Raw genomic sequence first — 27217 nt, 5'->3', positions numbered from 1 at the left:
CCCCTGGCCTCTTGAGTGAGATGGGCGCACAACCCTAGAGTCTGTCAAGACTGGCCCGTACGGGCAGGGGTACCTTTACCTTTACCTTACAATTAATAACTACACGCAATCAACACATCTTATTGTAATAGAAGGGGTACTGCAAATATATTTGGTGCTTACTGAAATGCTCTATGGTGTTGAAATCAGGTGCTCTGATGTGAACTCTACTGATGTTTTGGAAACTGTGTAGATTATTATTATTATTATTATTATTAGCTATGCTCTCTACCATCAGGAATATCAACAGCTCTTCTTTGTACAGAATCTGGGTGGCCAACAATTAAGGCAAGAGTAAACTGCGCTCAGTTAAAATATTTCGAAAATTGCTACTATGCTACTATTGCTACTATACCATTGAGTGCTGTGTTATATGGAATTGAAAGATAAGCAGCTCTGGAAAGCAGTTTGTTAAGAACTGTAAGACTTATTAATTTCCAGAACTGAGCTCTGCTTTGATCTTGAATAAGTGTCAAGTAAGGGATTGGCTCTTCTGGATAGAATTCAGAAAAGGGACGCCAATTTTCCTCCTTGGTACTCACTCTTAAGAAGAGAGCATTGCAGAGCTAGTTATCTGACCAACCTCTCACAAATTTCCTTTAGAAATGCAGTTATTGAGCTGTGCTTCCAAGTGATGCTCACTGCAGTCTTGGATGGCTCTACAACAAAGTCCCATATGCAGACAGACTTTGTATTTGTCATCAACCTCAGATGGAAGACATCACTCATTTTCTGTTAAAGACCCGGAGATCACTTTCTGAAATCTTTGTTCACACAAAGAAGTAGGCACACCCTGGCAAAAATGGTTCAGGTTCTTTTGAGTGACAATAATAATAGTAGCCCTCTATGCACTGGCTGCAAAAAATAACAATAAGGGGAGTTAAATAAAATTGTAATAAATTGTTGAGATGATTCGGAGTTTTAATCTGAAATCAAGCCAGATTTGAGTCTGATGGTGTCTCTAGTAACTTTTCTTTCGTACATCATGGATGCTGGCAGATTTGATTTTTAAAAGGCTAATAAATATTGAATTGGAACTGTCAGAGATGCAGAAGGGAAACTGTATTTTAATACTCAGGACCTTGGCAAAGTCATCATTGATTTTTATATTATGGATGTGTGTTCTGTATTATTTTATTAATACTATTGCCTAATAAAGGTTTGTCCTGGCCTATGGCTACAACAATAAACTTATTAACTCCCCTGCTCAGTGCCTGAGGGTCCCAGTCCTGCCACTCACCACCTGGCCCAGGGCAGGGCCTGATGGGCTCTATAAAGGACTGCTGGCACTGTGGCTTCTGGGCAGAGAGGGCTCCGTTTTGTTTTGTTTTTGTTTAAATTGCTGTTATATTTTTACCTATGTCATTTTAAACTGTGATATTAATGCCATATTCTTAATTTTAGATTTTGATTTATGTGGAAATTGTTTCCCATTTGGCTGTGTATTTTTTGGATGTGGTTTATTTATTGTTTATGATTTTTGTAATTTTGTAAATCTTGTCATGCTGTAAGCCACCTTGAGCATTGTTTTTGTAACTGTGGAAAGGTGGCATACAAATAAAAAATGACGATGATGGTGATGAACTCAAACTACAGTCAATTTCTTTTTTAAAAGTACCTGCATGAAATGCCTAGTTAGGCTCATACAATAAATAAAACCCACCATTTCAGGTCCAGTCTGGAGCATTCCACCTCAGGCTTCCAACAAGCTCTTTAACTCAACCTGTGATTACTGGGAAATGTTAACATTATACCTCCTCCACAGAGTGGTGCAATTATGTGAAAGTGCATTTTCTCTTCAACCACTTGGAATATTCTGCTTAACATCACAAAACTACTGCATGTTGGTCCACACAATTATCATCCAAAGAAGCATTTTATCTGTTTGTAGGAAAGTTGGAAAATGATAACCTAATGCTTCCTCAGCTTTTGCAAGAAAAAGTTGCTGAGGAGAGCTTTGAGGAAGTGCACAAAAGAGGAGGATCAAAGTGGGGAAATTTAACAGAAGTGATAAGCTTATCGTGTTTCAGATGGGATTGCTGGCAACACACTTGCCCAACTTCACTGACAGTATTAAATCAGTCATCATAATGGTAGACAAAGTTTTCCAAACACTGCATAGCCCTGATTATTACACCAATGGAACAGGCTGCCTTAAGGAGGCATGGGCAGAGAGGGAAATTATTTCCAAAGCACATTTGTAAGGTAGGCTACTGAAGTCAAACATTCCTTTCATTCAGTTTAGTGGGATGGGGTGAAGTGTCAGAGCCAAATTCCATGGGCAATAGTCATATTCATAGACTGGCCATTCCCTTTCTTTCCATAAAGGAGTGGCAAAGTAACAAAGAAGGAAAATTGCTGATTACCACATCAGGCCTTGTGGAGTTGCTTTTGGGCTATAACAGCAGTTCCTCCCCCATGTCACTCTTGCACCATGGAGGGGTAAGTGGTGTGGCCTGAGGTATCTGAAGGCTAGTGTGGGCATGATGAGACTGGAATTTGGGGTTCATATTATTGACTTCTATAAGGTCCACACAGCTTTTTTCCAAGGACCTGAAAAGTGGAAACAGAGCTTAGAATGCATTGTGCCCCAGCAGGTGCTGCTTCTTATCTTCCAAAGCCCTTGGTCGCAGTGAAGTGACAGTCATTTTACAATGTTGTACACGAATGCCATTTCAGGATTCTTGCAAGTTATCTAATTTTCTCGTATTACTGAGCCAGTTGTACTAGTCAGAAAACAAATATGATTCTATTGTGGAGGTGCAGGGGTAATGGTTCCCTGGTACAGCTGGAACCCAAGTGTGTATGTGGAAGGCAGAAAAGTATTTGTGGTAATAGACTGTTAGGAGATCAGCTGTGGGGAGAAGGGGCACTGAAAGCACTATGCAGTCCTTTTGCTCTTAAAATGGGCCCTAAACTGCAGTTTTACGCATCCATGGGGCAAAGCCTGATTTTTACAGAGGAATTTGCTGCTGTCATGCAAAGTTAGGGTCACTATGGCATAAACTTAGAATTTTCACCAGCATGGTCCAACCTTTCATACCAAGTGGGCTGCAAGAGTACTTGGACACAGAACCCGTAAGCCGAACACTGCCTTGTCACATGTGACGGGGGGGGGAGCGGGCCCAAAATTTGACACACACAATGACATTCCATCACTCTCAGAGGAAATTGTACAGGGGGGGGGGTAACGTCTGGCTCTGGTTCTTATTTGGGGGGAGCCATGTTTTCCCCACACAGTTTCCTGTGAAAGAATGTAACTTACTCAGTGTCACCCAGGGAACTTTATAGTGAAAAGGGACTGGAACCCAATTCTCCCTCACCCTGATCTAAGCATTCCACCACAGTGACTCCAAGGCCCAGTAGTTGATAAGGTGTACCTCAAAGACTGCATTCAGGATGTACATGAAACATGTTAAAGCCCAAGGTATATGTTTCAAACAGCAAGAGAAGGAAAAATTGTATCCATAGCTGGCACTCTTGCTCAAACTATCTGTAACAATCTCTAGTGGCTAGACTAGAGATCCCCCAGTGCCTAAGAAATTGTACTACAGTGGTACCTCTAGTTACGAACGGGATCCGTTCCGGAGCCCTGTTCGCATCTAGAGGTAAACATAACTAGCGACGGTGCATCTGCGCATGTGCGCGTCGCTTTTTGACACTTCTGCGCATGCATGTGACATCATTTTGAGCGCCTGTGCATGCGCAAGTGGCAAAACCCGGAAGTAACACGCTCCATTATTTCTGGGTTTTGCCGAGGAGCGCAACTCGAACACGCTCAACTCAAAGCATATTTAACCCGAGGTATGACTGTATTTTATTCTTCGTTAAAGAGAACTTTCATACAAATGAAAATTGATAAGGTAATGGCTGTGGAAATTCTGTGTTCTGCATCACAGGGAGCGGTGGAAGCCAACAAGTCTGGACTTCCTCACCAGCATATGTCCACACTGATTATTTTCCATCTATTCGTGCTTGGGCATCAGAACTAGACCAAGGTCTGTTTCCTTTTACATGGAGCCAAGAAGTTCCTGCATGCTCCGGTTCAAGTCAGTGTCTACGCAGAGCTATGGCACTATCTTGTTTGCCAGACCAAACTTGTGGATTAGTTAAAGTGATGCCTCAGGGCTTAAATTTTAAATCTGGAGTTTAAATTTTGTGCATTGCAGTTGTAAAGCCTGAAGGCTACCAGCATATAAACCACAGTGGGCAAGTTATAGCTATATATGGGAAGGGTCAATGCTGGGAGACGAAGCAATGCTAGTTAAAGGCACTCCTAAGAACCAAGGTCACCTGGGCCTCAGGTGACAGAGAAGGATCTAGGAGCACCCCCAGACTAAGGACCTGATCCTCCAGAGGGAGTGCGATCCCCTCCAGATCAGGCAGTTGACCAGTTTCCTGGACCTGCGAACCATTTACTCACAGGGCTTACATCTTTCTGAGATTCCATTTGAGTTTATTGGCCCACATGCAGCCTATTACTGTGCCCAGGCACAGGTTCTGTGTCTAGGCATCTCTATCATTGGCTATTTGTCAAATCACATTTACAATGGGATTCACTTTGTCAAATCTTCCAAGGACTGTGATGCTGTTGCTTCCTTTATATTTATTCAATTGCTTTCTGTATTGGGACATGTTTCCTTCAGGCATTTCTTGCTGAAACACAGCCATAACTCTGAATGGAACTATCCTGGCTTTACCTAAACAAGAACTGCTTAAATCTACCTAGATGAAAAACTTTCTGTGCAATCTATTTATATGTCTTTTACAGAATCCATTGGTTTTAACTTATCTGCAGTCTCTCTCATTGATTTAAGCATGTCTATAGACCTGTGTGGACGTGGGTGGCGCTGTGAGTTAAACCACAGGGCCTAGGACTTGTGATCAGAAGGTCGGCGGTTCGAATCCCCACGACGGGATGAGCTCCCATTGCTCGGTCCCTGCTCCTGCCAACCTAGCAGTTCGAAAGCATGTCAAAAGTGCAAGTAGATAAATAGGCTTTCAAATAAGTTTGTACCCTGTTACCATAGGATCTATGCTTTAGCTCATAGAAATACATAAAAAACATCCTTGCCCATGGAACTAGCACAAAACAACACTATTCCCATCTTAAACAGCCTGAATTTATAAATTGAATTATTATTTCCATCGCTATCATCAATCAAAATCAAGATCATACAATAGAAAGAAGTTACACAGATAAATAGAGGACAAAAACAGAGCTTTTATATCCAATCTTTTATCACTGTAATATGTCACAAATGTATCCACAAGAAATAGTACTGCATATATAATGAGAAACAAAAGAAACAATACTACATTTGTAAAGATAAAAATGAAAATGAAACGAAAGTTGTGTTACAAATACTCATAGAATATATTAAAAATGTAGCCATCTCTTCCAAGTACCTAGGCAGGCTTTTATTTGATGCAGAAACATTGTTAAGTTCCACACAACAGCTCCTCTGTTACCTGTCTTTACCTTTGATTCAACAAAAGTGAAGAGTTCTTCTGTCACTACACAGCACACCTGACTACAGAATGATAAGAAGGGATCAAACAAAATCCACACGAGCTTCTGCATCTACCTCTGCCATCTTTAAAATACTTGGTATCGGTAAATACATTTTTGTTTTTATTTCTGTTGAATTTATAGCCGCCTCATGCTTCACTTCATTATAATTGGTTTCATCTGCATTACAGATGCAGAGGAATTCAGATATGGAGTACTGTGAGAAATACACTCAGAAGTTTCTTTTTAAAAATAAATAAATAAAATAAAATCCCTTTATATTAGTCAACGGTTCCAGTGATGTAATCAGAAAAAGGAAGGAAGATCTGTGTTGCTTCATTGTTTTATTTGCAGTTTTGCATCCAAGGTTAACATGTGATAAAATTCTCATTTTATCTCAACTCAAAAAGTTTTTGAGTTGGTTCCAATTTTTTTAAAAAAAATAAATCATGTAACAAAAGGTGAGGGAAAATAGCCTTTTGAATGAATAACTGTTTGTAATATGTTCCAGTAAACAACACTATGGTTATTTCTGTTACTAGGTAGTAGGTATATGTGAGCGGTTTATAATAAAATGTGAACAAAACAAGAGACCTATGCCAATGATTAAATATGGGAATGATAATCTGGAACAGGAAGAATGAGATGGTGTCTGCTGGTCCTGAACTTCCACACATTGATGGGCTCTTTTGTAAAGTCATTGAGTGCAAACTGTATGTGCAGCAGTTTTCTCACACAATTTGTGTCATGCAGTTTTGTGAGTAGATTATAAGGATTCTGCACATATGACTTCTATGCCTTCTGCCATATTGTTAACCAGTTCATTTGGCTGGGATCACATGATACAAATCAGAATTGTTTACACTGGTTGCCTTTACACAGCCAGGAAGAGTTCAAGGTGTTTGCACTGGTCTATCAGACCTTGGCTAGGACCCTAATCACTGAAATAGTGTTTTTCCCTGTTCCTGCTCATGTCATATTTAAAGGATTCCACCACTGGGAGATAGTTTTAACCTTTAAAGCCCTATACGGCCTAGGACCCTCGTACCTACGGGACCGCCTCTCCTGGTATGCCCCACAGAGAAACCTACGCTCGTCAAATAAAAACATCCTGAAGGTCCCAGGCCTCAGAGAGGTTAGGCTGGCCTCAACTAGAGCCAGGGCTTTCTCGGCTGCGGCTCCAATCTGGTGGAACGCTCTGTCACAAGAGACTAGGGCCCTGCGGGACCTGACATCTTTCCGCAGAGCCTGCAAGACAGAGTTGTTCCACCAGGCCTTTGGTCAGGTCCCAGCCTGACTCCCTCCTCTGGCAACCTGCACAGAATTTTGCTCAACGGTTGCCATTAATTTGACTTTAATTAATTTTTATAATGGAATGTTTTTAGAAAGTTTGATTATTTGATTGTTTGATTATTTAATTGTTGTTAGCCGCCCTGAGCCCGGCTTCGGCTGGGGAGGGCGGGATATAAATAAAATTTATTATTATTATTATTATTATTATAGACATTATGCAATGATGATAGAAAGGCCGTTCTCTGTGGCAGTGACCACCTGTGGAATGCCCTCCATTTGGGAGCATGTTTGGCACCTACCCTTTTAGCATTTTGATGCCAAATAAAGATTCGTCTGTTTGCACAAGGCATTTGTATGATATTTTTAATGCACAGCAAGTAACCCACTCTGCAGTGTTTTAGTACTTCTAATGTTATATTTTCAGCTATTCTTCTTGTCAAGTTGCTTTAGTTGATTATTTTCAGGGCTTTTTTCCCCCCAGCCATAATTCGCCAGAACTCAGTTTCAGTACCTCTCAGGTGGGCACCATTTCCATTATAAGAGAACAAGGGAGGAAGGTGTTCATTGTGGGTTCCAGCACCTCATTTTCTAGAAAAATAACACTGATTATTGTTACTGAATATATGACATCCACATACTGTAAATTGGTTATGGTATCTTGCCCTGGGATCTATTTATGATGGGTGGAAGTCTAAAATGCATATAATAAATAAATAAATATTTTTAATGATGATGATGCTTAATTTGAGGACTGAATAAGAAGGATTCACCAATAACAAGACTGCAGAGCCAGAGGCCTTCTAAACGGGGCTGAAGAAAAAATAATAATGTGAGCAACTGTCAGTTTTCCCATAGCAGTTATTTAAAATAATAGACATTTAGGGACATTACTGTAGCAGGGTCCACTGGGATGAGCAACTCTGGCTTAGCTGGCTGATTCCTGGCTCAGCTATTATTAAGTTCCCAACCCCAGCTCCACAGAAGATAGGCCAGCAAAACTTGCTTATCCCACTCAGCCAGCTGAGCCAAAGCTGGCTGAGATGTGGCCAGTGTAAGTCCTCAAAAAGGGGTGAGCTGGGGGTGGAAGCAGAGAGGGAGGACTTAAGCTGGATCCTAAAACTGTTCAGTTTGGCCACGTGACTTGCACCCCAGCATAAAACACTGTTTTAAAGCCTTAGGCAGAGCAGCAGAACCCTGCTGCTGACAGGGTTTGGATTGAGTGCAACTCTATGCAGGCTTAATTTGCTTTATCTCAGCTTCTTGTGGATAGGTTTCTAAAACTTAAAAATCTCCACCAATCCGAGTCCAATGGAAGCCATAATGTCAGTTCCAACAGAATTTTGTTTGTGGAATCAGATAAAACAGAAACAAATGCAAGTAATTAAGACCAATGCACTTTCAAAGTCAGATATGTTATTTTGGGTATGATAAAACATAAATTCCAACCTGATGATAAAAACTCATTTAAGATCATCACAGAGTCTGTAATGTAATCTAGCTCTCCATTTACTGATGCAGCCAGGAATGTACTTTGTCAGCCTACGCAGGCTTAGCTGCAGTTGGCAGGGCTAGTCTAAGATTCAAGCTGTTATTAGCAACACAAAATTCCTGAAATAATTTCAGTGGGCATTGCCCATGCCATGCAACTGCTAAGTAATGACTTTTTATTTCAAAACAGTTATGATGTAGAGGTTATATTTTCGCCCCTGCAGATGTGCTTCCTGGTGCTTAGGTGGGAAATAGAAGTGAATGAACTAGAATGTCATGCAGTTTTCCATTTACATGTGCTATTAAAGTCATTTAAAACTTGTTAGTTGATTTATACAAAACTTTTGACATAGCAGAATGGGGGCTACTGTGTCAGATTTCAATTAAAACATATGTATAATTGGCTCACCAGAAATCAGTCCTTTCTGACTCATCCCACTCTGTGCTGTGTGAACCCATTTTTAGTTACACCCTGAACAGCTTCTGCTCAGCTTTCTAAGCACCACATACAATATATGTTCCCCCACACACATATGAATAAATGGTATAGCATAGCATAATATAGATATTTCTCAGGCTTGATCATGCCTCATTATGTAATTTTAGAACAAGCATGTCCAGGCTTCGACTTTAATATACTTTTTTGCTTGAAAAGTGAGAGCATGAAGACAGTAGCACCCACCTCTGCTCCATTTACCTGGGGTGTTCAGAAGCATCCTGTCTCTAGACCAGGAAGTTCCATTCATCATGGCTAATATTTCATAAGTCTCTTCTCTGTGAATTGGGCTAACCCCTTTTTTGAAACCATCTAAAATTTAGCTGCTAGCTTCTCCCCTGACCCTTACATGGTTACCAGAACATGTGACTACAGCACAGATATGGAACTGTCTAAACTATTTTCAGACATTCTGATGGATGCGTGGATGTCACAGGTGGGGTAAGTGGCTACAATGCTATCCCACCATGTGTTCAGATTACACAACTCATTTAATGAGCAGCACTTGTGAGTGGCAGTCACCACTATTTCAACTCTTCTTTGAGATGTGTGTGTTTAATGAACTCCTTCTATGTTTGGGGAAAAAAACCCTTCAGGAAGAACAGGTAATTGGAAAATTAACCTGGTGCTAAGAGAACTTCCTTGCTCTATTTCTCAGGAACTAGCATGTCTGCCAAATTAATGGCAGAAGAGCATGGGTAACTTCGGTCTACACAGTGGGGCATACCAAGTAAGGTTCTAGGAAGAGGAAACATAGCTGAGACTTTAGGACTTGTTCCAGAAAAGAGGTTTATTAAAAGATAATACAGCAAATATCGTCTTAATTGTGATATATTCATGCAGTACAAGCTCCTGAAGAATAGGAGAGAGGGAGAATGGAGGAATGGCAGCATGACATAGATGGCTGCATCTAGACAGAGAGTCAGGGCAGAATGAGAGGAAAAAGGACTGTAGTTCCTAGTCCAATCTGAAATCTCTAGATAGGACTGAGAGAGACTCCACTCTGGAATCCTGGAGTGTCTTTATCAGTCTGTGTAGACAGTACAGAACTAGATGGACTCAGCCTAAGGGAGCTTCCTATGTTCCAAAGAAGGGTACCGGTAAATGAGGGCAAATGAAAGATCGGCAAATAGGAAATCTGCCAATAGAGTGAATGGGAGGAAAATTTTACCTGTAGTTTTCTGAGACAACTGGAAGAGGGGGGCATCCTTAGCAGTAGATTAGTTTCAAAGCTTCAACCCCCATTTTAAGACCTTGCATGTCATTGAGCATTCACCTGTTTCCATAGTGAGTGGCATGAGTGAAGGGTAGGGGCGGGAGCAATATAGATCCTCATTAGGGATAATAGCAGGGTTATGGGATGAGGAGGGCAAAGTAATGCATGAACAGGCACTTCATGTTGCATTTCAATAACAACTTTGTTCTGGCAGCTTCATGCTATAGTCCCCATTCCCCCCTCCCCCCACCACACACAGAAAACAATGACTGGTTAGAAGAGTCTAGACTCAGAAAATGTTATAACTGATAATTAATTTCATATTTGTTTGTGGCCGTGCTCATTTTATACTTCAGGCTAGTTTGACGTTACTGCTTCATCACTGCCAGGCATTTTAACTATCACTAGCTTCACGAAGTCCTGTATTTAAAATTATATGTGTAATGTAACAATGAATGCCAAAACTGCATTAGGAATAAAAAGCTGTATTTGATGAAACACAGATAGGGCACACAGCTGCAGAATAAACCTGGCCTTTTCTCTTTCTTCTTTCTTTCTTTCTTTCTTTCTTTCTTTCTTTCTTTCTTTCTTTCTTTTATGACTTAAAATAGAGATCCTTTCTTGTGCCACCATTTAAATCAATGGGTTCTAACAAGATCTGTTACTAACACCAAGAAGAAACATATACATTACTCCATTTTGTATCAGTTGCAGCAACTTGTTAGGTTTCTTTCAGCAGAAAATGTTAAGAGTTCCACATGCAATACATTATTTTTTCTTTTATAAATACTGGAGATTCAAACATGTTTTACATATATGCCATATATTCTGTGAATCAGCAGGAAGACAGATGGAAGCTAAAAGTTTTACAGGTTTCCTGTGTGAATGTATGTGTGTACAGTGCAGATGCCCTGGCTTAATAGAAATACTTAATGTTAAATTTGAAAGTCTTCAGATATACAGTCGTACCTTGGAAGTCAAACGGAATCCGTTCCAGAAGTCCATTCAACTTCCAAAATGTTCAAAAACCAAATCACGGCTTCTGATTGGCTGGAGGAAGCTCCTGCAGCCAATCAGAAGCCACGGAAGCTCCATCGGACATTCGGGTTCCAAAAGAACGTTCACAAACCGGAACAATCACTTCCAAGTTTGTGGCGTTCGGGAGCCAAAACATCCGAGTTCCAGGGTGTTCGGGGTCCATGTTATGACTGTGTTCTGTTCTGCTAGTAGTTGTAAGTGAAAGGAAACATGAAGGAGCCTTTAAGCATCTTTTCCCGTCATTGGCTCCTGGCATGCTTGCCTGGTAGTAACTGTAGCTACATGCCAGACATTTTGGTCCAGCTGCCATATTATTTTTTTACAGTGCCCCTAATACAGCATTGTTCAGGGGCATGAAATGTAAATATCAGGCTAGGAAAAATGAAAACACCTAAAAGGACCCCCAAGGCAGGAGTTGGCGATAGGCCCTGATGGAACACTGGGACCCCAGCAGCTGTCCAAGGTGCTGATGCTCACCCTGAAACTATGTCTATTTCATGGACAAAACCAACAAATGGAAGCACATATTCAAGAAATAAAACAAATTACAGAAAAGAAATCGCTTTAAGATAATGCTCTGAATTATATTGAGAAAATTCCATTCACACACCTCAGTGCAAACAGACAGTATGAAAATGTTGTAATAAAATATAGTTTAGAACTACTGAACTCCATTTTCAACTGTAAGCATGGTTGCAGTTATTACACAAAGAATGCAGTAGCAACATGGGCAACAGCATCAAAGGGAAGCACATATCCAGGAAATTTAAACAAAATTACACATGAGCAAAGCAAAGTAGGAGGTATTGTCCAAGAATATGCTGAAAAGTATTCAGTGATACTTATACAAAAATAAGCCTAGTGGATTCACTAAGAAACAGAAATTATGCTTAATTTGCACTTAAATGCCATAGCTGGCTTTCCTAAAGGATGTAGCAAATAAAAGCATATACAGAAAATTTTCCTTCAGGTAACTTTATATTTACTAGATTTGATGAGTTTCCTTAAAGAGTTAATTTCCTCTATCTTTTCTCTCTCAAAAAACAATAGATATCTCAGTAATTAAAATTGTATATTATTTCCTCCCCCATACCTGTTTTGGAGCTCTTCACTAAACAGTAGTTTAGTGAAGATTTGGAAAGGTGAACAAAGTAAATGCAGGCAGGGAAGAAAGTAAATTATTGAAAAGAAAAGCCCCAGCAAAGAAAAGCTGAAAAGTATAGTCAATTACAATCTAGAGGTCACCATTGCACTATTTCCTGCCTATTACCCATTAGCCTCACTTTTTGGTTCCTTGAATTGTTACTGCTAATTTCCAGTTATACTTTATATGGCACAGAGAGGAATAAAAGGAGCAAGAGCATATAACATAGAAAAGCCACTATCTAAAACTAATTTATTAAACATTTCAATTATTGAACTTCATTCACCATATCAGCCACAAATCTCTATGGCAATGTAATAATATACGAGCTGCATTCTTGCTTAGCTTGACTGTTGTGTTATTTGGCAAAAGAAAGTTGTGATGTAAATCTATAATGAACTGCTGCACTGATGCTGGTTACCAATGGCAAAATAGAAAAGCTTTAAAGGACTGATCTTGGGCCATGTTCAATGTGTTGTTCTTGTTCATATAAAGCCCTGAGCAACTCAGGACCACGTTACCTGAAAGACCACCTGCCCCAGTATAGACCTGTAAGATCCCTGAGAAATATCATAGGGTGATGACCCCCCAAAATAGCATTTTCTAATATTGTCCCTGTACCATAAAATCTTGTCCCTCTGTCATACAGTTGCTTCAGACAACCTGTAAAGAGATACATTTTTGTCTAGGCTTTCCTTGACCCAGAAGATTGGACCCTGTTCTTTATTTTTATTTTTTTTATTCCCTGAATCCACTACTATTTCTTTTTCTTTTCCAGGCAGCTTTAAGCATCATTTAATCAGTGTGCCATAAGTGACATGGCTAAAATGAATGGATGGCAGCTGGCCAAATGTTCAACTGACAAGCTGATCAAAAAGACAGTGCCAGATGTTTTCCATAAGTTCTGCATATGAAAGCACCAGGGAAATCAGCAGGGGCACCATACTAAAGAAATCAGAGAAGCCAACTCTAGTTTCAACCATAACATGAAATTCTATAAAGACTATAAATACTGCATTCCTTAGTGAAGGTCTCAAAGGACATGTTGTAGATGTTTCTAAAGCCTACAGGAAAAAGTGAGTCTACTATTGTCTGCCTATTTATAAGCATTACCTCCTGAATGGTTTAATAATTTGTAGAGAGATGTTTAAATGGGTTTTAAAATTCCAGTTAAAAAGCTGTTTAAAATTCCAGTCTGTGAAATAAGTCATATGCTGTTCTTCCCTTATCTCTACCACTACCCCTCAAATAAGATACAGCCTTTCACATTTTTCCTAGGTTACAGCTTATTTTACATGAGCAACTGAATTAAACCAAGTTCTGTTTTAGAATTTTGATGCACTCCGAAATTTAAGATTTCAACAACAAAAACTCAATGTCTATGAAAACTTTGGGATGTTTTAAAAGATGTTATTGAAAGAAGGGTGTTTTTGTGTGTGTATTCCTGTCCCCTGAGAAAGTTTATTGTACCATGAGATAAACATCAAAAATAGTTAAGATTGTTTACACTGCACCTTAACAGAAGGAGTTTGACATCATTTGTATATAAATGTGAACTGCAGGGCCTGCTCAATCAGATCTGCCAGACAATCAGACCAAGATTATAGTGACCATGGAGTGCCGCTATACTTTCTCCAGATCAGTGAGGTAGGCAGGTATAGAAGATTGGTAGCTTATGATGCAGTGGCTTCTAAACCATTTTGCACCAACGCATTATGAAGTAATTCAACAATTTGCCTAGGATACAATTTTTTTTTAATGGTGAAAATTTAACAGTTGCTTAGAAGTCCATGGAGCAGTGCCACAAATGTATTGGTACAGTATTGCATGACCTCAGTTAGGGGACTTTATACATTACTGCTTTACCTATCAAAAAAGAGTTGATGAGAACTGAAGCAGAAGCACACAATTGGTACTGCAGGTGCCGATTTCGACTCTGCCACTGGCGTTGATTCTGCTAAGAATAGACATATAGTTGAAAAGTGCAGTAACACTAAACTGATATGTCCGATACCTGAAACACTCAACAGGAACCATTGCAATCGGTATTTTATCTCTAAGATTCTTTGCCTATGAGATATCAACCTGGGTCAGATGCAGTATTCCAACAAACTATAAGAATTAGAGATGGACATGAGCTCTTCTTCTCTCTTTCCTTCCTCCTCTCGGACATTCAGCTACAGAAAAGGCTTCCTGGTTTGTTAAATTACAACTTCCCTGTGATATCCAAAACAGGACACTATGATTTAAGTGCTCCCTGGTTTGGATTACTAACTTGTGAAGAGTACTTTAAATCACACGTGGTAGTTTCCTCTGCAGCTGGGCATACAAAAGGAGAACGGGAACGCTTGAGCTCATGGTCATTTGCATTCCAACAAACCACGGTTTGTTGGATTGGGAATGGCATGTTTGAACCATGCCACCATGGAGGCTTACTTCACCTTTCGGAAAAGGAAACTCAGCAAGTGTGTAAAACAAAGTAAAAAGGAATGTGCATGTTTGTACATGCCCCTATGTGCTACAGGTGACTTCCAAAATTGGTTGGCATACTGAACTATCCCTGGAGACTAGTCTTCTGTAAGTAAATAACCTAGTATGAAGATAAATGCATTTGGGATTAACCTCTGCTGAAACACACATGTTTCATTTTCAGTTAGATTAATGAATTCAATTGGAGTAAAAAAGAAACGCTGCCAGTATCTTGCCTTTATGAGAAACAGTAAGAAAATGTAAATAAGTCAGCAATGAATTATGCATCTAATCATTGGTATATGAAACATAGCAAATAAAACAATGGAGCTAACATTCTCTAGAGTACACTGAAAAATAAACTTAACTGTGAAGCGATCCAGATACTTTTTTTTCAGTCCTAGAAAGCTTTTAAGAATTTTAAGACATTCTAGTAGTTTAAACCAGAAACCAGATGGAGCAAAATGTTCAGTAGAACAAACTCACAGAACAATAATGGAATGGAAAAATCCCTACCTTTTAAAAAAATTAAATTCTGTGTTTATTCCATATGGGTGAGTAGCTCCTGTGTCCAAGAAATTGGTCAGTTTTCTACGATGGTTGGGGTTGAGGTTCCCTTGAAGGATCAGGTTCACAGTTGGGGGGCACTTCTGGGTCCAGTTCTATCACTGGAGGCTCCAGTAGCCTCAATGGCTAGATGTGCCTTTTACCAACTGCAACTGGTTTGACAGCTATGGCCATTCCTGAACCAGGAAAGCTTTACCACAGTAGTTCATGTGTTGGTAACTTCAAGACTGGATTATTGCAAAGTACTCTATGTAGTGCTTCACTTGTGCTTGATCTGGAAGCTGCAGTTGCTGCAGAATACTGTGGCACAATTGCTGACAGGAATGAGGCCTCGTCAGCATACAACACCTGTGCTCAGAGATTTGCACTGATTGCCAATTTGCTACTGGGCCAAGTTCAAGGTGTTACTATTAGTATATAAAGCCCTTAACGACTTAGGACCAGTTTACCCATGATATCACCGTACCCCACATGTGTCCACTCACGTGCTTCGTTCAGTGAAATTAGTACTACTACAGGTGCCACATAATACCTGTTTCACATATAAGTAAGAACTCAATCATTTAGAATGGCAAAACATGCACTTTGGAACTCCCTGCCTATTGAGATCAAGCAGGGACCTTCATGATTCCCTTTTCAGCATCTGCTAAAAGCATTATTGTTTGGACAAGCCTACCCATATGCTTAGAAAGCTGAGATAATTTCAATCAGTTTTAGTATTTTAACTTTGTTTACAGCTTTAAGGGTGTGGGTTTTTTTACAATCAAACGGCGTATACATTTTATTAAATAAATAAATGTTGAACTCATCCCATGAACTGAGTTTTAATTTGTGCCAAAGGCTTCTAAATAACATAAAGAAAATGGAATAAAAATGCTTACAGCCTGATCCTATAAGCCACTACGCTAGCACATGTTTTATGACATTGCATGCTAACTTATGAATGAATGTAATGTGATATCACAATTTCTAGAACTTTGCTGGCATTACAAGGCAACCCACACCATTGACTATTACAGCATCATGGGCTACTGGCAGTCATATAACAAGGTGTAGCACAGTAATACTGAGTAAAGCTGATATTATGGAACACATCAGACAAAGAATGTTGACAATTCAATTGTGGGCCATTATAAAGGCATTTGAATGGCAATGACATCAGCAAATTGGCACAGGTGGTGGTAACAGCCCCCAGTAAAGGGGTGGAACTAAAATGCAAAATAGGATGGACAAGCCAAAAAAATGCTGACTAGCTATGATGGCAACAGCCTCCCTATGCATGCCCTAAGTCAGGGCATGATCATGGGTAGCAGTCTGGAGTGAGCCAAGGGACAAAGCAAGTCAGAACCAATGAACAAACCAGGAAACAGAATCAAGGCATAAGCCAGAACTAAAGAGCACATCAGAACTGGAAAATAAACCAGGAAACATGGTGGAGGTACAAACAAGAAGGCAGAACGGAAAAATAATTCCTGAATAATTCCCGCCTGTGGAATACTGTCCTAAGTGAGGCCTTCTTGGTGCTGACACTTTCCAACTTTTGGGTGCCAGTTTAAGACTTCCTTCCTGAGGAGCACCTATGTTAGTCTGTTACCCCTGCTCTAAAAAAGTTCATAAATTTGATTCTACTCAATTTGGACTCTTTCCAGTTATAGGTGTAAAATTAGCTTGGCCTAAATAGATAGTAATATTGCCATGACTGTTGCTGTTTTGTTAATAGTGATTTATAGATTATAATTGTTTTGTTGGTGATTTGTTAATTATTTTATAGTATTTATGCTGTTTTTGTGATGTTCTATTATGTTATTGTTATTTATTTATTGTTTGTAAGTAACTTTGAGATTCACCTGAATGAAAAGCTGCATAGTAATACAATAAACCAAAACAAATAAATCAATTTATTTCCTGAATTTGCTTTATAAAAAGCCGGAGGTTGAACAGTTGCTACATCAAAGAGTTCCTGAAGAACCTTAATCTGACTATGTGAAGTATAACAGCTGAGCAGAGGTACTGCACTAAAGCAGTTTTATGAGCTCCGTGAAGAAATGAAACTGTTCATGAGGTCTAGTGGGAAGCCAGCTGAAGAACTGAGTGACAAATAGTGGCTGTCCTGGCATTTGTGGTAGATGTCACAAAATAGCTGAACACTGAACTGCAAAACCAGCTGATTACTATTCTACAAGAAGGCTTTTTCTATTCTAAGGCTTTTCAACACCAGCTAGGAAGGGAAATACTGTGTACAACATATTTCCCAGTCCTTTGAAGACATAATCCTAAAACAGCAGCAGAGTGTGGCCATTTTCAGCAGAACTTTACTGTACACTTCCAGAACCTTAAACAGCATTTTGGTGTTACACTTTACTGTGAAATTATCAAATATACCAGAGGAATATCAAATGGAACTTATCTTGCCACAAAGAACCATGGAAGTGTTGGAGTTCTGTGAGCTCTGCATAACCACATAGGCATTTTCCAACAACAAAGAAACACCCACTTAAGATTTGGGACCACCTATCAGGAAGAACAGGTTTTTCCAATGCTAGTACAGTGGTACCACGGGTTAAGAAGTTAATTCGTTCTGGAGGTCCGTTCTTAACCTGAAACTGTTCTTACCCTGAGGTACTACTTTAGCTAATGGGGCCTCCCACTGCTGCCGCCATGCCATTTCTGTTTTCACCCTGAAGCAAAGTTCTTAACCCGAGGTACTATTTCTGTAACCTGAAGCGTCTGTAACCTGAAGCGTCTGTAACCTGAAGTGTCTGTAACCTGAAGTGTCTGTAACCCGAGGTACCACTGTATATGCAAAGAACCAACTTCATACATGATGAACCCACTGGATTTTGGAACGCCAACTAAAAGTAGTCGCTTCCTCAGTACCAGGAAAATCACAAAGGAGAAAAAACCACAGCCATGCTTTATTCTATATATTCACCATGTAATGAAAAGGGTATTAATTTTCCACCACAGTCACACCCACTTTTACACCATGACCATGTCCTACTTTTCCATTTGGGCCACAGCCACTTTAGCATGCAGCTCCTGCAGGAAAAGGGTTAGCCACACTTATCATACCATATCACATGAAAACAAAACAGTTAATGGACTTTATACAAATTAGAAGCATATTTTCCTGCATAATCACCACACTAGTGCAACACAAGAGGAAATAGCTAGCTCTAGTGGACTGTGTGTGTTGGTGAGTGAAGTATCCCCATGAGGTCTGTCAATACTATGTTAAAACTAAACTTTGCTGTTCATTTTTTTAGCTGTTTAATGAAAGGTTTTTTTTTAAAAAAAAATATCTTTAGCTACAGAAAACCCATTTCCAGATTGCTGTCTTAATGAACCCAAACTGAACACACTGTACTAACTGGAGACAGAAAATGGAGAATAATTACGACAACAATACTTATTATAAATAATTTGAAGAAGGAAAAAGGCCATGGATTCAAACACAGACTTTTCTGTCCTTTGCTAAAACAACTAGTACATTTTCTTTCATGCATTCTGCATTCCACTGGACCACATGCTGAGGTAATACAACCTCTTTCCACAGCAAGCTTCGGAAACACAGATGGAGTTTCTGACTGCCCATATGGCAAAAACCACTTACTGCAACCAGACAGCTGCAGGAAGTGGGCAACTTCACTGGGAGAGGGGTGTGTGTATGTGTGTGTGTAAAACATTACGGGAGCTCAAGAAACTTGCTGTTCATACGTATATCCTTTAAAGTAGCTTAAAATTTTCATTTATATTTCTGAATAGAAGTTCTTATTTGTATTCTTTCCTGGCACAGCTTCAGAGTTTGGAACTCAAGCGAGTTTATAAACTATTGTTAGAAGCAACATGAATTGACACAACATAACTCTTTTGTTTAAGTAACAGAAATGTTGTATTTTTAAATTTATTGGGTCCATTCTGTGAATGGAAGGGCTCCTTCCATTTGTGTAAGGAGATGGGATCCCGAGGAAGCTGCTACTGGAGGAATGGGTATTGCTGATTCACCTGTGGCTCCCTAATCTGCCTTCCACACTCCTCCAGAGCAACTTTTCAGTGGACACAAAGGTCTGCAATGTGAAGGAGGATCCAGCAAAAAAAACTCATCTCCTCCCTTCCTCCAGTAGGAGTGTCTCATGAGTGTTCTGGATCCAAGCCATTTTCTTTCTGCTCCCTGATAATGAAATGATGGTTTCAGCAATAATTTAACAATGAGTCATTACTGTGTTGTTTTTATTACTAGGGATGCCAACTATGCATATCAGACATCATTTTATCTCCCCCCCCCAAAAAAACCCCCCCAACAACTGCCAGATGGGCTAACCTTATAATAAAACAAACAAACAAACAAACAAAAACAACAGGTCACTAAATTAAGCATGTTTCAAGTCCCATAGATTTCAAGTCCCATAAATCAAACCAAACACATTAACATCAGCATTAAAATGCTTAACATTGCACTGCTAGATAACTGAATGTCAAGGCCATCTTTGCTGTGAAACTATCTAGATCACAAGTGGACTGGATATACTGGACTTTGACTTAGTTTCTTTAGGTCCAAGGTTCTAAGGAATTACAAGTTGATTCATTCATTGAAATCTACCAGAGGCTATATATATTTCCCTGTTAGCACTCACACTAAATTCTTGGGCCACTGAGCTTAGGGCTAGGGATGTGGGCCTCAAATTTCCTCCTATATTAATATCACACTAAGAAAGAAAAGAAAAAGCAATCCTACGTTGATCCCAGGGCCTTCACACACTGACACTCATTCATGCAAAATCTTTAAATATTTAATTCACTTCTATCCTACCTTTCCATACAATTTGGATCCACAAAACAGCTAACACCCACAATATATTTTTGAAATCTGAGTAAATTAATACAATCACTATAATGCCAATTCCCAGGCTACAATCCTAAGCAAATATGCCATGAATGAATGCTACTAACCACAGTTGGCCTTAATTCTGAGTAAGATTGTGCTGTAAAATGAACATAAAACAGAAGACTGTTTATGGACTTGGGTATCCTATAAATATATCACAACTACTGTTCCAGATGGGGTAAAGAAACAAAACAGCAACAACCCAGAGACAACGTGCCACAAGCCATTCCCAAACTCCACAAAAGAATGATAATCCATACCAAACTGTCATATATTATAGTCTCCAGCCTATTTCTTCCAATTTTGGATTGGTAGACAATGACATGATGACTGGCATGGAAATTGCTTTCAGTCCAATATGGAAAATGTACGGCTGTAACACCCATCATCCCTGTTAGGCTACAACACCCATCACACCTGACTACCAGCCATGCTTACTGAGGCTGATGGGAATAGGGTCCAACAACATCTGGAGGGCCACAACAGTTGTGGACTTGGGTAGCGTGGCACCCTGTGGAAGGCCAAAATTTGGCACCCACCCTCCTTCTCCAGCTGTTGCGCTGCCTTCCCAAAGCCAAGCCAAGCCTAGTTAGCGCTTTCCCAGCTTTGGGAAGTAGGTGGGAGGGCTCTAGGACCCTACCAGAGCCCTCATGCCTCCTGCCCAAAGCCAGACACCTCCTTACTCGCCTTTGGAAAGGCAGTGCCTCAGACAGCTGCCTCATCTCAGCACCCAATGCATGCACACTGCTCACACAGCTCTAAATCCAGCCCTGGCCACACGTTCCTTATCCATGTTTTAAATTATTTCACCTAGGACTAAAACACTATCTGGCAAGTTGTTTACGAAAAGCAATTCATTGTGCATGATGTTCATTGCCCCCATGACACCTGCACCTTTGGTCATTTGTGGCAGTGTGGAGAAAATTGTTCAATCCACATGGTAGGCTTCTAAGCTTAAACTGACACCTGCTGATGGCTGTAATGTAGAATGTAGCATGCCCTTAGTTTGGCTACTATAATATTTGCACTGGTCATTGTTAAAGTTCCAAGAATGCAGCATATGACTATTGCTTTAATATCTTAATTTTATGCATGTTAACTTTTTCCATTTCTAAAACAGGAGAACTTCCCATTTCTAGGAAAAGACACCCCCCAAAAAACTCTACAGACTTCCACAAATATATCATTTGCTGACATTAGCTAAAACAGGATAGCCTTTAGAAGAAAGGTCAGCTTCACTAAGACCAAAGGTATCACTAGGGAAGATGTTACCCAAACAATTTCCTTTATCAGCAAACTTATCTGGGACAAATGCAAGGAATGTCTGCAAGATGCACACTTCATATTATGAAATTCCTCCTTGTGGGGATTGCTGGCGTTTGGATGAAAACTCTTGTAATGGTCATCTCTCCTGACCTTCCGTGTGTGAGACATATTTTATAATGTAATAAATACATTAGATTTCCTTGTTTCTGCTCAATGTTGTTTCTGCCTTCCATGAATTACTGTGACCTGCCCTTGGGATGAGATGGGTTAGGCATTTCATATACTATCAGCAGATATCTAAAAACCAAAGGGTGTGCAATGATAATAAATGACCCTGCTCCAAAAAAAAATAAATCACCTAGGCTGCAATCCTAGAATTCAGGGCGACTTAACTTCTGAGTAGCCATGCCTAGGATTACACTGGGATAGCTCAGCAAGAGACTCTTAATCTGAGGGTTGTGGGTTCGAGCCCCACCTTGGGCGAAAAATTCCTCCGGGTCCCTTCTGATTCTGTGAGTTTATATATAAACTGGGGAGCAGGGAAAACTGCTCAAGTTTGCCTATGAAACCGGCTCTGACTATCAGCTGACTCTTCCCCTTGCTAAACGGTGCATCTCGTCCATAAGTGACCATTCCCCGCTCTCTTTCCCTCGCTGCTTCTCGGCAGGTTATCTGAACGCCCATCTCGGCCAGCAAACAAACTTGATCCGCAGCTCTCCGGAGACTTTAAACGGAAGACCTTTCGCCAACCCGTCTCCCTGCCTCCCTCCCCGCTCCCTCGACGCACGTCTGGTCAAGGGCGCAGCCAAAACTGCAGCGGGAAGAGGAAGGGAGACTTCCTCGGCGCCTCATGAGAAAACGAGAAGAAAAGCAGGGACGGGAGAAGGAGCGTGTCTGAGGGCGACCCTCACACGCTCTCCTGTCTGCCTGCCCCTCTCTCTCTCTCGCGCGCGCGCGCACACAATGACTGACCTCGAGACAAAAGCTCGCCCCTCGCCAGCTCCCCGCGCGCTTCCTTTTACCTGAGAGGCGACCGGCTGGGGGGGCTCTCCGGAGCGAAGCTGGGCTCCAGCCGGGATGGGGTGTAAGAGTGGTAGGCTGTCAGGACCACGCTGCCCGTGTCTTTTATCTCCATTATGGCAACGGGCGCATGTCTTCTTCCTCCTCCTCCTCGCCCGGCGACAACTGCCTGCCTCAGCCGGCGGCGGCGCGGCTCCTCGGGATCAAAGGACCCTGTCACAAAAGCAGCGGCATGCTCGGGCCCTTTAAGACTCGCCCCGGCCTCCCCCTCCCCACCCTCGCCGCCGAGCGCTGCTGCCGGGCTGGCGAGACCTCGGGGCTCTTCCTCCTGGCCTAGCAGCGGAATTAGCATAGGTTCAAAAACACCGCCCCCCGCCCGCCCCGCCTCCGCCCCAGGAGGACCCGCGTTTCTCCTGAAGGAATCCTTCGTGGCGCAGAAGCGCAGGGAGCTGCATGCTGGCTCTCCAAATACAAACTCAGAACTAGTCCTTGTGCCAAGGCAAGGGAGGCAAAATAAAGATCATCGTTCCTCAGGGCAGGGCAGAAACTTGGCTTTCTGTCACCCGGGTCAAAGACCCAGTTTGGCACGTATGTACGCTAACACGGATTCGTGTCAGTGTACATACATACACATACATATGTACATATATACAAATAAAAGCACCTTAACACATTTATCGATAAAGGGAATAAAAAAGTAGGCACTATATCATTCGAATACAAAGGAATCCTTCCAGGAAAAGCAAATTGTTTGTTTAAAGTAGAACCTCCATGTGCAGCAACTGTCTATCTGAGGTCAGGTTTTGAATTGGATTTATTTGGTCATAGTATCATTAAAATACTGCATTTCTGTAAGATCAGCCAAGACCCTCTGGTTTCCTTTTAAACTGGTTTGTTTCCTTTGAGGCTTTTTGCCACCCACCCCTCTTCATGGTTCTGTGCAAACCCCTTTCAAGGAGTTTTGATGTGTAAATTTACTCCCAAGCAAGCTTCATCAAGATTCCTTTCAATCTGTATCAAAGGGAAGAGCTGTAGCTCAGTGTTAGAGCATGTGCTTTGCATGCCAAAGAGCCTAGTTCTGTGGCTGTGCTACTGCCAGTCAGTGTGGAGGATAATGAGTTAGATGGACCAATAGTCTGACTTGGTACAAGGCAGCTTTCTGTGTTCCCCTGAATTTTAATATATTGAGCAAAATATAGTGAGTAAGAGATCCAATGAAATTAAGAGATGGGTGATCTGGCCTCAATTAAAAGTGAGGAATGTATCAAACATCTTTCTAATGTTTGAGGTCAGCACAATACAAAATGGCAGGATGTCAGTCTGTGGGCCAGCAGTATTCACATTCAGCTTTCCTATGAACTTCAACTGTGCTGTTTTTAGGAGTTTCTTCAATACTGAAATGTGGGTTTTGGTAACAAAGGGCAAACAAGTCTAATACCCTCTGGTTGTTCCTCCATCAATAAGCATAATTTTCATCTTACTGATTTCAAATATATATCAGTTTTAGGACTATATTTTCAGCCTTCCATAAATGGAATGAAAGTTTGCTACATTTCTCTCCTTTGTTCATTGTTTCCAATGATACATTTATATAAAGTCATGGCGGTTATGAAAGTATGCAGATATAAGATAAAGAAAATATGTTCTTTGAAATCCACATTTCAGGTAATTGTTGATGAATAAATCGTTGAGAGATTCTGTTGAAAGAGCCATTTGTACTTTGAAATATTACACCTTGTTTTGCTTGTGAAGCAGATGTACTTAATTGATAAATTGACGTTCTTATGAAGTAAAAATCCAAACTCATGAATAGAAGTATTTTGAGATTAAGGCCTTTGAGGATTATTGTTACAAATTATAGTGTATGTCTGGAAAGTTATTCCTCTGCTAGCATTACTGTATTCAGTTAGCTGCAATAACTTTTAAAAAGTTTAGATTTCTTCAGATTGTTTAAACGGACTATAAAATGTAACATCTAAAAAGCAGGTTAAGGGCATGTTTGTATCCTCTGGGCAAGTAGAAAGATTAACACTCAATAGTTCATCCCACACTTTTCAGAGGATTTCCCCATCACTTTTTTATCTGCACAGAGTCTGGTGGTTTTTTTTTAGGTGGGATTGTTACACTAGCAGGACAGAGTGCTTTAATCCATTTTAATTACACAGACCTAAATTTCTGGTTGGCACATGAACCACTTCCACAAAATAGGGACAGTGAGGAGGCGCCCACTGTCTCCAAAAGATGCAGACTTAGAAGATATAGAAATGATTAATCTGCTCTTCATAGCAGAAATAATAGTCATCACAAACAGGTGAAAAAAGCAATCCCCCAGGTAACTTATTAAGTTGCTGTCTTTTGCATCTTAATATAGAACACAATGGCAATTTCATTAAACCTTCAAAGAGCAAGTTACAATGTTATGGTAACAATTAATGTTAATTTTCTAGGGCTTCTAAAGCTACTTTTTCTGTATCTTATATCTATCTACTGTTTCTTGTCCACATAGCCTTAATTTAAAAGGGATGTTGTATTCTTCTAGTTGGCTTCTGTTTCTTATATGCAACTTTTGATCTGTTTCAGCTCAGAGGACTGACATCATTTCTGTGTTGTGATCTGGTTTGCTGAAGCAGGAAGTAAACATTAACCAATGAATGGTGCAGTAGTTAGCTTAGAAGCTGTGGGGAAAGTTGGCACTTCTTCAAAACACAAAAAGGAATTTGGTGTATGGCATTGTGGCAGAAAGGGAACTTACATCAGGACAGTGGCATACACACAACAGAAGCAACAAAGGCTGTAAACAGAAAATAGCATTGGGGCAGGGATCTACATACAGCATAAAAAGGCAAATAGCACATCACTATAGATTTTGCCTATCCATTCTTAAGGAAATCAGCCCTGAGTGCTCACTGGAAGGACAGATCGTGAAGCTGAGGCTCCAATACTTTGGCCACCTCATGAGAAGAAAAGACTCCCTGGAAAAGACCCTAATGTTGGGAAAGATGGAGGGCACAAGGAGAAGGGGATGACAGGGGATGAGATTGTTGGAAAGTGTTATCGAAGCTACCAACATGAGTTTGACTAAACTGCAGGAGGCAGTGGAAGATAGGAGTGCCTGGCGCGCTCTGGTCCATGAGGTAACAAAGAGTCAGACACGACTAAATGACTAAACAACAACAAATAGATTTTGCCCCACTGTTTTAATTCCTTCACAATTCATTCCATTGTAGCAGCCTCAGATTGCAGCATATGCACAGCATTAGCATTCCAGGACAACTAACTCAATGCTTTTCCACACCACAAGAGATTTGGCTCCAATGATGTATTGCTAAGGACCAAAACCATAACTAAAGAAAATCATCACAGTGGCATTCCCAGTTGTAAAGGAAAGAGAAATTAGAGGGTTACTTCTTCATTGTCTCTCGAGACAGACGGATACCAATAAACATGACAAAACACAAAAGTACAACCCAAGACCAAGAAATATGTTGAATGTGTAATGGGAGGAGATTAAATAAACACAAGATGAGCCCTCAATGAATGACTTTAATGAACATAACGCTATGAGTTGTGGGCTGCAGGTCTCACAATTCTTAATTTAGTAAAAGCATGGCTGGCTTCTGCTCTAGACCCAAGCTTGCTGAAGTTATTAAAGGAGCAACAAGAGACACTCTTGGGGTGTAATGTTCTGCATTCTCTCCATAAAACTCAGATGTAAATATGTGTAAATAAACCATATTTCTTAAAGACACCTTTCTAAAGGAACGCAAACCCTGGTTAAATGCCCAGACCCCTGGAATCTTGTTACCACTCTACAGAGACTCGGGTGGCCTTTAACAGTAAGTATATAGCTAATAACTGAGCCTATAAAAGGTGTTCTGCTGCTAGAGTCTAGTTCCCCACCGTCAGTTGCTACATCTCTATTTTCTAATTCGTTGGCTTGTCCACATCACAGTTTACTGTGTGTTTGTAGCTGGCTGCATTCACATTTCCCTTGCATAGACCCCATGATGCATCTGTAGAACAACTTCCGCTAGCAATCAAAATGAGCTTTAATAGTAGAAGGCATTCTACATATAGGTTGATCTTAAAGATTTTCCATTGAGTATTCTGCCCTATTATTTCAAATGAATAGATCCATTAATTCTATTCTTGTCTTCAGCATAAAATATATTGTACCTGTATAGCTCAAACTTCAGCTGCTGGTGCACGGTGGTGTCTGAACCTCTCTCATCTTCAACATTATAACACAACATTATAACACAACATAGTAATTCAGGCAGTGAAAGGGAAACCAATTATGTATTGGCCTAGCTGGGCTAGGCTTGAATCAGTTCTTAAAGCACACTTCAAAGACCTGATGCACTGGTCTCAAAATCACAACTGCTTGTGACCATTGCTGCTAGAAAGGAATGGTCACAATTAGACAAAATGCATAAGCTAGACCCAAATATATCTGTGTGGGAGTTTTCCCAATATGAAAAACTATAGAGTTTTCTAAAACAAACAAACAAACAAACAACACTGGAAACCTTTTTCCACACTCTACCAATAATGTACAATTGATTTGTGAAGAGGGAGCAGAATTGCACATGTGGTTCCCATGTGTTTGAACTGTGTGCACAAAGGCTTTGTTCATGTGCTTTCATACCCTACAAAATGCAGAGTTTGTGGAATAAAAGTATAATCTGTAGTGAATAATAGGTCTATGACAAACTCTGATTGTCATACAAAAAAGAATGTTGCTATGTTAGCCCATAAGAAAAAGCAAGCAAGCAAAAATTCTT

General features: G+C 40.4%; 1 protein-coding gene across 1 annotated transcript in view; it reads right to left on the bottom strand.

The window, feature by feature from the left end:
- The window catches only part of ARHGAP28 (Rho GTPase activating protein 28), a 57602-nt gene extending 34625 nt beyond the window's left edge, over window positions 1-22977 (bottom strand). Inside the window, exon 1 of the mRNA XM_083450134.1 lies at window positions 22436-22977. Coding sequence (XP_083306260.1) covers window positions 22436-22785 — 350 coding nt within the window. The 5' untranslated portion in view covers window positions 22786-22977. The remainder of the gene's footprint in view (window positions 1-22435) is intronic.
- Window positions 22978-27217: the final 4240 nt, after the last annotated feature.

This window comes from Podarcis tiliguerta, assembly GCF_965153285.1.
Source record: "Podarcis tiliguerta genome assembly, chromosome: 7".
Lineage (NCBI taxonomy): Eukaryota > Metazoa > Chordata > Lepidosauria > Squamata > Lacertidae > Podarcis > Podarcis tiliguerta.
The sequence above is the reverse complement of the archived record's forward strand: the minus strand, read 5'-3'. Positions and strand labels throughout refer to the sequence as shown.